The sequence below is a fragment of the Microtus ochrogaster genome, linkage group LG2 (assembly GCF_000317375.1).
Source record: "Microtus ochrogaster isolate Prairie Vole_2 linkage group LG2, MicOch1.0, whole genome shotgun sequence".
Lineage (NCBI taxonomy): Eukaryota > Metazoa > Chordata > Mammalia > Rodentia > Cricetidae > Microtus > Microtus ochrogaster.
In genome coordinates, this window is record NC_022028.1 from 21481267 (window position 1) to 21493960 (window position 12694).

The following is a 12694-nucleotide window of genomic DNA, read 5'->3' on the forward strand; positions in this document are numbered from 1 at the left end:
AAAAAAAAAAAAAAAAAAAAATACCCCCCAAAAAAAAAAAAAAAAAAAAAAAAAAAAAGAAATGAACCCAAGCTATTACTAAAAAAGTTAAGTCACTTATCTTCCCTGCCAAGTCTCTAAGGATCAGCCTGAACATTTTATGTGGCAGTAAAGGCTGAACAACCAACTTACTGGTTTGTTGTGAGAAAGCACACCAACAGCAGGGTCCCATGGCCTCTTGAGGAGGAGTGACAAGGCCTCTGCTCCTGCAGCCCCAGTCTTTGTGTTGGATGACACAAGCATGCGGTCGATCAAAGTTGGGATCTACAAAGAAGGATATTTCCAGTGTGAAGTGAGAAACCTTCCCTCCAGCAGCAGGGCAGTAACCCACTTCTTAGCTCTTATGCATATCAAATCTGTGCACAGCCAAAGTACACTCCCACTGTGAAAGGAAAGCAGAGATGATCCTCTGGAAGGCAATTTGGTGAGCTGTATCAATGGACTGAAGTTTATTCCACCACCCCTTTCCCAGATGACTGTACTTTGGGTACTTTTCTCATCAGGATACACACAGAAGTCAGGGTGACATATTCCTATGTGATCCCAGCACTTGGCAGAGGATCAAAAATTCAATGTCAACCTCAGCTACAAAGGGGACAGCCTGGGACATTAGACCCTGTCTCAAAAAAAAACAAACAAACATCCGCGCTATTTTCTGGATATAGCCTTCAAGTTGAGACAAGTATAATGAAACCTGTTATTGTTTCCCCAAAATATATCCTACTGTATTATGCATATTGTGATTTATATCATATCCTGTTTTTAACTATCCCCCAAAAATGTGACCTCACCAATATATAAATATAGGTTTTAGACATGCTGATGTTTATATTGCAAAGAAATATCTTCATGAATCCCACAATACCCACAGAGAAGTCAAAACAATCTCAAAGAAAGAAAGATTTTTAAGTGTTAAAGGTAGATTCATAGGTATTTTAAAACGGTTTCCAGAAACTAGAGAATATGGTTTGAGGTAGGCATAAAACTCCAAAGGCAGCAGGCTAAGATGAGCTATTCCTAACTCAGGAGTGGGAAGGAGGGAGGTAGAAAGGAGGGAGAGAAGAGGAAGAGAAGGAGAGAGAGACATGCAGACTGGTTAGAAGCTGGGAGTAACTCTTACCTAGGATTTGTAAGGCCCTGGTTTGATCCATAACACACAAAATAATTAAAATAAAACAGATAATGCATTGTGGTATGTTACTTGAAATCCTTCATCTGTCCTCCATATAAATATGCTTCACATAAGTAGTCTAATAGATTTGAAATCTGGGCCCAACACTCAGGAAACTGAGGCAGGAGGATATCCAATTCAAGGCCAGCAAAGGGAAATCCTGCCTCAAAAACACAAGTAAATAAACAACATAGGAAGAAGAGATACTAAAAGGATCTCCACATGAGATTTTGAAAATTATAATCTCTAGACTGCCTCAGTTAACTCATAGAAGTTAATGTTTATACAGTAGCTGCTCTTACAGAGCACCAAGCTATTCCTGCAGAGGGATTTAACCTCAAAGGGTGAGAAAGACAAACCAATGAGGGGCACTGCTAACTGCCATGGGAAGAAAAGAAGCCCTATTTCAGCCATCCAACAGAGCAGGGCAGGTCAACAGGAAATTCACATCTGAAGCAACAACACATATAGTGAAACTGGCTTAGGTTAGGCAACTCAACATCAGCACTCCAGCACAGCTGGGCATGGTAGGCCATTCCTGTAATCCCAGAACTTGGGAAGCAGAAAGAAGAGGATTAAAGCAAGTTCAAAGACTGTCTGGTCTACATAGCAAGTTCTAGGCCAGACAGGTTACCCAGTGAGACAAAAGGCAAGGATGTGTGGTGTTTATTCCAGACCCAAGCGGACTTAAGCAACAGATTCCAGCACAGAAGTAGGAGACCACAGTGACAAGGGTTAAAGCCAAACTGCTTTAACCGCCCCAGGATCACCACCCCAAACTGGCCATTCTCACTGAGCACTATAAAGCTTTCTCAGGCAGTAGAGTTTACCTATGAAGCTGAAAAGTCTGAGGCTCACTGTCAACATGAAATAAGTCATCTGTAACTGACTTTCCCTTAGGAGCTATAAGATCAGGATTCCCCAGCTCTTCCAGCCCTACATTCATTCTGTCTCAACACAATTAAGACCCTGAGTTTGCTGTCCCTTCTCTGCTCTCTTCATAATGAAATTAAAGGTGAAAATAGCTAGGCTAAGAGTCAGTTGCTGTCTAACACCTAACAAGTATTTTAAAGCAAAATAATCCCATATTCATTAATAGCTTTAAATCTGGATCACCATAGAGATCCCAGGGTATATAGTACCTTATATTCAATGTGCTGACTAGTGGTGTAATAGACAGACTCATGCCATTCCACTTAAACCATACCAGAAGCCAGCAGTATGTCCAGGTAGCACTGGGACCCACTGTTTACACTTGAGTCCACAATAGGCATCTGTCATGCTCAAAATACCTCTCAGTTCATTTACACAAGGCATACCCCACTAGTATCTTAAACCAGAAGTAGTGCAAACTTGTCTTCATTTCTTCTTCTTTTGTTTTTTTGAGACAGGGTTTCTCAGTAGCTATGGAGCCAGTCCTGGAACTAGCTCTGTAGACCACGCTGGCCTCGAACGCAGAGATTCACCGCCTATGTTTCTCGAATGCTAGGATTAAAGGCGTGCGCCACCACCACCCAGCGCAAACTTTTCAAGCAAGGGGTATTGCATCTAAATTCTGGTCACAGCAAGTGTGGCAGAGCTACTATTGCCCCAGGCACTACCAACACTCGTCTCTAAAGCACACTACTCACCAAATATGTTTCTTTTTGCTCATTCCCATGCCTGATACATTATAAATACAAGATAAGTATTAGGTGGATGAAAAAGATTAGGTCAAATATCCTACCACACATGTATCTATTGTATCTAGTCCTGAGTTTTGTTTTCACTTTGGCACAAAGTCAGTTTTCTTCAGCCTTCTGCAACTTCACAAAAAATCCCAATTAAGAACCAATAAAATCAGAAGTTTTGAAGACATGACTCAGAGAACTAATGACTGGACAAATGCAAGGGCCTGGACTCCATCCCAGTACCACCATGTAAAAGAAAAAGAAGGTGAAGAACTGAACTAAGTACCGCTGCCTAAGGCCACCCTGTGCTGGAGCAAAGCACACACATACTCCTCAAGCCCCTATGAGGACCACTTAAATAATCCTCAGTAGTTACTGTGGGCTTCTCATATGCTGGCTCTTGTGTCAAGATCTCTACCTCAATCCCTACAGAAATGAACTTGCAGTGTAGACCAGGCTACAACACCATCAAGTGATGGTGAGCCACCTGCCTCTGCCTCTACAGTACTGGGATTAAAGGCATGTACCACTACACCCAGTCAATGGTTCATCACTTGATGAGAAGAGACTTAGTGTCAGAAAGTTCCTTGCTATGTAATTTCCTGGCTCTCTGAGCACCACAGATCTGCTTCTCACAGCCTCCTTATTGACAGTCCTCCTTGGTAAAACCCTCATCTCCTCCACCACAATTCAATTCACCAATGACTTAAAGCACAAACTGCAAGGCTATAGAGGTTAAATATGTATTCTGGTTTTCAGATGCCACACCTCATCCAAAAGATGGAAGACTGAAGAAATTTATAGCAAACATAAGCCTAAAATGATACCTTTTTCTTATTTTAACATTCAAATTGTTAGACTCAACCATGCTGACCTGGTCACAATGGTCTTGTCCAAATCTAAACCCTGAACCCACAGCAAATACAAACTACTGCTAGGAAAAAGTAACAAAAGCCTCACCTTCCCTTTCAGTGTCTGCAAAGCGTCCAAGTAAGCAGCCAGCATGGGCAGACTCAAGGTCTCCACGAGGGTGGTATGTAGCCACTGGATCAGCTTGGTGTCCCAGCTTACACTTGCCAGAGCCTGTCGCACCCTCCTTGCACACTTGTCCACAGCAACACGACGCAGCACAGGCTCATTGCAAGCCTAAAAGATGTTCATGAAAAGAGGTTGGGGGGATGGCACATGACAACACAGAACACAGTCAATCAGTGAGGCCTGAACTAAGAGTTAATTATAGACAGATTTCTGATGTCTTACCCCTTCGTTGGCCAAGCGTGCGAGTCGGTCAGACTGCAGGGCTTTGAGGATCTTGTTGAACAGCTTGCTCTGAGCCACTGTCCAGCCAGTCCTGTAACAGAGACTCTGAGGAATTAAAGTGTAACCTTAAGGACATTTCCCATATATGTCCACTATACAAAGAGATACTATCACATTTTTGTTCCCATTATGAAAGCATACTGCACTGAGCATAAAATTTTGGTCCCAATTCTGCCAACGAATTGGCTCACCATACACTACAAGTCAGGACCAGTCTGGAGTCTTTGAGTGTTTGCAAAGCTAATTATCGATCTGGTGGCTAAAATAATCATATTAGTAACCAAAGACATGGCACCAGTACACAGTTAAATTCTATTGATTATTTATTTTCCAGATAGGGTCTCACAACAAACTGAACTCAAACTCCAAATTCCTCCTTCCTCAGCCTCCAGAATGTTGGGATTACAACATATGCCACAATGTCAACAAGCATCTTTTTTTTCTTTTTTCGGTTTTTCAAGACAGGGTTTGGAGCCTGTCCTGGAACTAGTTCTTGTAGACCAGACTGGTCTCGAACTCAGATCCGCCTGCTTCTGCCTCCTGAGTGCTGGAATTAAAGGCATGCACCACCACCACCCGGCTTTAGTAAGCATCTTTATGTACTATACTAGAAACATGAGAGTAAGGCAAGAGCTCTTTTTAAATCAGTTTGAAAAGCAAAAATGCAAAAGAACTATTATCACAATTCTTCAATGCCTCAATATTGTATCCCAGTTTACATTTTTTGTTACAAAACTAGCAAAATGACGTTAACATTAACCTAGTACATGACAATAACATAAATGTTCGCCTTCCCTATTTTTTCACAGCCCTCTGTGCCCTTCTAAACTCAGCTGTAAACTCTGCAATCACAAGTCTATCCTATTATTCTCCTTTTATTTGTTTACTTTTGGTGTTTCAAATCAAGGTTTCTCTGTATACCCTTGACTGTCCTGGAACTCACTATGTAGACCAGGCTGGCCCAGAACTCAGAGAGATCCGCTTGCCTCTGCCTCCTGAGTGCTGAGATTAAAGGCGTGCACCATCACTGCCCAGCATATCTATTGATCTTAGCCCCACACTTCACTCCCAACGTAGCAGTATAGAGCTTATTAACATCACTCCCAATCTCAGTAATTCTGATATCCGAACTATGACTAATAATCTTAAAGACAGGAGGAGTACGGCAATAGAAGACATTTAAACTTTATTCACTCTCTCTGCCATCAAGAAACTCCCAATATACTTAGCACGGTGGTGGTGGTGCACAGCTTTAATGCCAGCACTAGGGAGGCAGAGACAGTGATTTTTGTGAGTTCAATGCCAGCCTGGTCTATAGAGCGAGTACCAGGGTAGCTTAGACAGTTACACAGAGAAACCCTGTCTCGAAAAAACAAACAAATCAGCACAAATAACTCCAAAAAACAAATTTATAAACCCAGTCAGACGGTGGTGGTGCACGCCTTTAATCCCAGCACTCAAGAGGCAGAGATAGGCAGATCTCTGTAAATTTGAGGTCAGCCTGGTCTACAAAAGCTAGTTGCAAGACAGGCTTCAGAGTTACAAAGAAACCCTGTCTCGAAAAAACAAAACAAACAAAAACAACAACAAAAAAACCCCAACGACCTGGTGCTAATGAGATGGCTCTAGGGGAAAGTGATCGCTATGCAAACATGAGGACAATGACGTCAATTTGTATCCCCAAACACCCATGTAAAAGTTGGGCATGGTGACATATGTCTCTAACTCTAATGCTGGGTTCAGGAGTGGGGTGAGACAGAAGGATCCCAGGGACGTGCTGGCTAGTCAGTCTAACCAATCAGCAATCTCTTCACTGAGAGAGTCTATATCAAAAACTAAGGTAGAAACCAGAGGAAGATACCAGACATCAACCTCTAGCCTCTATCTATAGAAACACATGTGATAACAGCTTTATAATCTGCATGTACACTCGAATACATGTATACATACATGCAAAACACACACACAACAAATAAAATGAAAAAAAAAGTTAAAGTTCTTGCAATGACCCATGTGGATCCCAGTACCTTCCTAATTTCATCACCCAATGATTGTCACTCAGGTTTAGTTTAGTGTGCTTTTCTGTCCCTGATCAATATTATCCATTCCCTTACATTCACGTGTATCATGCATAGCCCTGTATCTGGAGCCTTTTCATTCTTTTAACAGTAATGTCCTCTTTCCTCTCCTGCGAGATCATTGTTAAATATCACCTTCTACTTAGGCCTCTTTGAACCTTTTATACCACCGTGGGATTCTCTAGCTCCATTTTCCAATAATATCACTACCTCACATTCCAGCCATTCTGTGTTTGGTTCCCTTTGTTAGAATGTGAAAGTCAAGCACAATAGTTCATGTTTTCCTTTCCCTTTAGATCACTGAAATGTACAGTGTATTTACCCTAGTAGCATCTCTCCATGTACAGTGATTCTCAGGTGGTCTTGAGACTTACATGTGGCCATGGGAGGAAACAATGTCCACAAACAGTATAGAAAAGGCTTTCTGGAAACAGATATATTTCCATTTTAATGTACTTCTTGTTTTTTAATCATTAGTTGAATTCTATCTGTAAGCACTAAGATTATTGTGTGTGTAGTGTATAACGTGGATGGGGTGTCAATGTGCATACATGTGGAAGCCAGAGGTTGAATTTATTAGGTGTCCTCTTTATCTTTCTCCATATTGTTTGAAACAGGGTCTCTCACAGACCCTGGTACTCAATGATTGACTAAATGGCTGTCCAGCAAGTTCCAAGGACCCCCATCTCCTTCCTCTCAAACACTGGGATCACAGATGGATATTGCCATACCCAGCTTTTTTTATGTAGGTGCTGAAGACCCAAATTCAGGCCCTGATGCTTACACAAAAGCCGTATCTTACCCACTGAGCCATATCTCTCAGCCCTTCCTTAGTTATTACTCTATTTCCACTATGAAATCCAAAATGATATGAGGAAGAAGTATGATCTGAACAACAAAGTAAAAATATATTTAGAATAGACTACCATACAACACATGAAATTAAAATTGAAAGCCACACAGAATCTAAAGTCTCAGGAAAAAAATTCTTGTGACTGTTGCTACACATACAACAAAGTGAACCAAATTGAAACATGTTCTACGCATTCTGTCAGCTCCGTGGGAGGCTGAAAAATTAAATGGGCAGAGGGAAAAGATCTAACCAAAGATTAAGATAAAGAGCATGCTAAAGATATAATTAAGTAAAAATTTAAAAACAGGAGACCAAATTTTAAATACAAGCCTAAACAGTCAAGGAGCTGATGGGAACTGTGGTGAGTCAACTGCCCTCCCTCTGGGCCTAAATCTATTTAATTTTCATGAGTGCAAGAAATGCATTTTCTTTGCTCCATAGATGAGATCAGATAGTCTTTTGTTTTCTTCAGTCTGACCAACCTGAATGATATGCTGATGTCAGGCTTATCTAAGCTAAAGCAAGCAAAATAGCACGCTGGTCCTAAAAATCTGACTCTTCTTTCCCTTTTTTTTTTCTGTTTTAAAGAGACAAGGTCTCACTATGTAACACATGCTGTCATCAAATTTAGACTCTCCTATCTCTGTTTCCAAAAGGCTGGAATTATAGACATATGCCACAAAGCCAGACAATCCCAGTATTTTCAAAGGTAATTATTAATTCCCTGATTTTGTTCCAAGGGAGACTGATTCAACGCAAAAATGTCTAAAGGACATGGAGGTCAGAAAAAGGGCACTGAATCACCTGAAACCAGAGTTACAATGGTTATAAGCCATGACTTGAGTGCTGGAAACAGAACTCTGGCCCTTTGCAAGAACAGCAAATGCTCTTCACCACTGAGCCATCTCTCCAACCCCAGATTTTTTTTAATTGTGTATGTGCATGGGACTAGGTGTGATGTATTTAGGAGGGAGGCACATGCCATGGCACTTATATGGTCAGAACTTTGGAGAGCAATTCTTTTCCTATCTTACATGAGTTCTGGTAATTGAACTCAGGTCAACTTGTACCACGCTTGTGTTTTGGCAAATTCTACCTCATTGGCCCCATTGAAAAGTATTTAAAACAAACAAACAAAAAAGATCCTCTTATTTATTAATTTGTTTGTTTATTTATTCACTCGTTCATTTATTCATTATTTGTTTTGTGAGACACGGTCTCTCTACATAGCCCTGGCTGTTCTGGAACTCACTATGCACACCAGGATGGCTTCAAACTCAGAGATCCACCTGCCTCTGCTTCCTAAGCACTGGAACTCTATGTGTGCATCACCATGCCCAGTCTAAAGAAATTTTTTTAAGTGAAAAGTTAAACAGAGCAAGACAAAAAACATCAGAAAAGCTCAATTAAATCACATAACTAAGAAAGGGAAGAATAAAAGAAAGAAAAAGAAAATGGGCAAGTGGTAAGGAAGGAGGGAAAACAATCCAACAGTTTAGGACTTGAAATACCAAATATTCGACTTGATATATACATACATATCATAGTACATAATTACATAAAGTTCAGAAAAGGAGAATGAGAAGATTTTTGGTTGAATATCTAAAGTTCTAATTTCTAAGATAGACAGCCTACTTTCCAGTACTAGATTTAAAAAACAAAAAAACAAAACAACCAACAACAAAACTTAAATGTTTTAAAACTCACCTGAGCAAATGCATCTAATGCAACTTTCTATCTGATGAATGAACAGATGGGGGATAGCTGGCCCAACATCTTCAGGACTATATTACTGGCCACCAAATAGAATTTTCAACAATCCTCCAAGGTATATGACTGTGACACACAAACACAAGAACATGACCCAGACCCAGTCAGCTAACTTCTTGGATAGGAAATCAGAATGTAAACACATGAGGGATTATAGATCATATGGTCCCTGACATAACCACAAAACTCTTTGTTTTGGTGAAAAAGCAGCCATGGGCAATATCATTAATAGGCATAGCTGCATTTCAATTAATTGTTAATCATAGACACTGAAATTAAAATTTTATGTGTCATGAAATAATATCTTTTTCTCCAAACACTTAAAAACAAAAACTACTCTTAAGGCATACAAAACCAAGCAATGGACCAAATTTGGCACATGGATCAGTTTAACAACCCCTGCCTGATCAAGACAATTAAATCAAACAGAGATTGAAACCATTTCATCAAATACCAGCCATCATTAGATAAAACTAGGATTAGATGATGGTAGTAGATTTTGTTTCCTACGCACAAATTGATCTGTAGGAAGTTTCTACTGAATAATTCAAGGGTCAGGGAAAAGAGCCCTACCAAAGAATGGAAGTTTCTGACTCTACAGATACAAGCCAATCAGTCGTCTCCCTGAAGATAAAAATCTAGATTATAGGGAGTTGTCCTATAGAGCTGTCCATGGAGGTCTCAGCGTGGAAAACTGTAATTTTACATGGCTTATACAGGAAAGGAAGCAGCAGTTTAACAATCAAGAGAAAGAGGGCAATATGATGATTATAATCACAACAGAGGCAACTGCAAACTTCCAAACAAGCTACAGAAAAATGATGACCTCTTGAGCTAGTAAGTACTAACAAATAATGAAATCAGCTATCTGCAAAAGTGACCTAACCAAAGAGATAGCTTAAAGCCTGTTGATATTAAAACACCACCCAAATCTTACCAGACACCAAAACACAGCCACAATTTATTTCAGAATAATAAAACCCTATCAGTGTGCAGTGGTTGTCCTAATAGAAGATGGAGGTTCACTTTGAGACTAGAGAAAGACAAGCCAAAGATAAGAATCTCTCAAGTGTATTCTGTAGCACCCAGCAGGTGAAAGGGCACCCTAGTTACTTGGTGTGCACATCTTTCTCCTGTAAAGATTCTCCACGTACCCACCCCAGGGAACAGAATTCCTTCTCAGACTTTTCAACTGGGACTGGACACTCTAGCCAGGCACTCCAGTGTCTCTTCTGCTTTGCAGTTTTATCTTTCCTTATAAATTAAGAAACTAGTGACCATGTGTGTGGGCCAGACTTGGCTTTCACAATAAAACCATTTATAAAAGTAAATAAAGGCAACACATGGGGGTGACACACCTATAATCCCAGCATACAGAAGGTAGAGGCACAAGGATCAAGTCAAGACTAGTTACATAGGGAGTCTACATCAGAAAAGAGACCCTTGTCTCAAAAATCAATAAAGAGGGCTCAACAATTGTAAGCACTTGCTGCTCTTACAGAGGACTAGAGTTCAGTTCCCAGCATCCGTATCAGACAATCCACAAGTGCCTGCAGCTCCAGAGGATCCAACAATCTCTTCTGGCCTTCAAGGACACCCATCACACATGGTATACACTGGCATATACTCATAGACAAATATATATGAATATAAAATCAATCTTTTAAAAAAATGACTGTAATAAGCATTAACTGGTTTTTAAAAGTCCTTTAATTCTTTCATACATTTGTTCCCATATGTTTTAAAAGTCATATTTTAACTGTGTGTGTGCACATTTGTAGATATGTACATGTGCATTCAGGTGCCCAACTAGAACAGAGGCATTCCCCTTGGAACTGGAATTACAGGTAGTTGTGAGCTGCCTAAGATATGGTCCTCTGATGAGCAGTACATCTCTTGACCTCTGAACCATCTCTCTAGTCCCTCTCACCTTTTTTTAAATTAAATTCTGTTATGGAGTTATATCCCCAACCTCAAAAATTGTATTTTAAAGCAATTCAGGCATAATTAGCTTTACACATGATTCCAAACATTTATTAACCTAACTGCAGATCATATAAATGCAGATCTTACAAATATAAATTTAGTTTTTTAGGTCAAGCACATCATATAGTTTTGTGGTGTGGGTCTCACACATGCCAGAAAATGCTTTACCACTGTGCTCTATCTCCAAACCCCTACCTCTTATAAAAATAAAGGTTTCACTATGTTGTCCAGACATATCTTGAATTCTTAAGTGCAAGTCCTCCTCCTGCCTAGGCCTTCCAAGGTGCTGCAACTACAGACATCTGTCACTATGTACATCAGTCAATGTGATAGTTAGGGACAGTGAGGAAGGTAACTGAGATGCAACTCCTCCTGCCAAGTGGTTCATAGCAGTGAGCTGAGATACAATGCAGAATAAAAAGAACATCTCCATTTACACAGCTACAAATAAAATAAACCCCAGCAAAATTTTCAATGAAGATGATATCCAAGAATCACAGGTACTAACCCAAAGTGACCATTGCCTACCTGTTGACATGCTCTTCCCAGTCTTCTGGTGGAGGAGGAGCATCTGCATCTGTCCTGGCGAAGATAACATGCCGCTCACACTCGTTCATCACACTTCGCGCCTTCTGATTGTCATACAGTGGAACAGGAGTTGACGTGACTGTCTCCACATCTATTGGAACGTCTGATTCACTGTAAACAGGTGAGAAAATAGGACCAAGCCACACACACTTCACACAACATAAGTGCTTAGCAATCATCCTGTTGCCAAATAAAAAATGTCTATTGAACATAATTAGCTTTAAATGATGAGTAAGCTCATCACATCCATAAGAAAATTCTGATCCAAAGTCATCTTTCCCACACTATCATCTTGCTCTCTCCCTGGTATGGCTTGGGAAATGGAAGGTCATTATACTTTTAGTGGCTTTGGTCTTTTCCTTTTGAAGCAGTTTCACACTGGCCTGAAATTGACTATGTTGTCTAGGCTAGCATTGAACTTGGTTGTTGTTTTATTTAAGATTTTTAAAACAATTTTTGTGTATGTATGCAAGTGGTTATGTGCACATGAGCTCATGACCACAGAGGCCAGAGACATCTGACATGGGTGCTCTTTAAGAGTAGTATGTGGCCGGGCGGTGGTGGCGCACGCCTTTAATCCCAGCACTCGGGAGGCAGAGGCAGGCGGATCTCTGTGAGTTCGAGACCAGCCTGGTCTACAAGAGCTAGTTCCAGGACAGGCTCCAAAGCCACAGAGAAACCCTGTCTCGAAAAACAAAAAAAACAAAAAGAGTAGTATGTGATCTTAACTGCTGACTCATCTCTCTCCAGCTCCTAGCCTTAACCTCCTGACACTTCTCTTGCCTCAGCCTCACCAAATGCTAGGACTATAGGCATGAGCTACCACAGTGGCTCCAAAGTCTTTTTAAAATGCAGCTAACAACAACAACCTATATATATATATATATAAATATATCCACAAGCAAATAATTGGCTATCTAGGCATATTGTTCAAATGCAGAAGCTATAGGCCACAGAGGGCTACTTAAACCTATTACGGCAAAATAGGATTAGGATTAAAAATTTATTCCTCATACAGTGTATGCATGCCTTTAATACCAGCACTCAGGAGGCAGAGGCAGATGGATCTCTGAGTTTGGGGCCTGCCTCGTCTTCAGAGCAAGTTCCACGATAGCCAAGGATACAGAAAATCTGACTTGTGTAGGAGGGGTTCTGTTCTTCAGGTCCAGAGAGATGGCTCAGCAGTTTGAAGTGCTTGCTGCTCTTTCAGAGAACTCAG

General features: G+C 40.5%; 1 protein-coding gene across 5 annotated transcripts in view; it reads right to left on the reverse strand.

The window, feature by feature from the left end:
* Kansl3 (KAT8 regulatory NSL complex subunit 3) overlaps positions 1-12694 on the reverse strand; it is a 35167-nt gene that overhangs the window by 18169 nt on the left and 4304 nt on the right. For 4 of the 5 annotated variants that reach the window (XM_013351068.2, XM_013351069.2, XM_005359919.2 and 1 more), the window contains 4 exons: positions 11416-11586; positions 4141-4231; positions 3841-4026; positions 172-303 (listed from right to left, as the gene is read on the reverse strand). In XM_013351068.2, coding sequence (XP_013206522.1) covers positions 172-303; positions 3841-4026; positions 4141-4231; positions 11416-11586 — 580 coding nt within the window. Of the gene's footprint in view, positions 1-171; positions 304-3840; positions 4027-4140; positions 4232-8838; positions 8968-11415; positions 11587-12694 lie in introns of those variants that run through there. The other variant, XM_005359920.2, reaches the window with a different exon arrangement.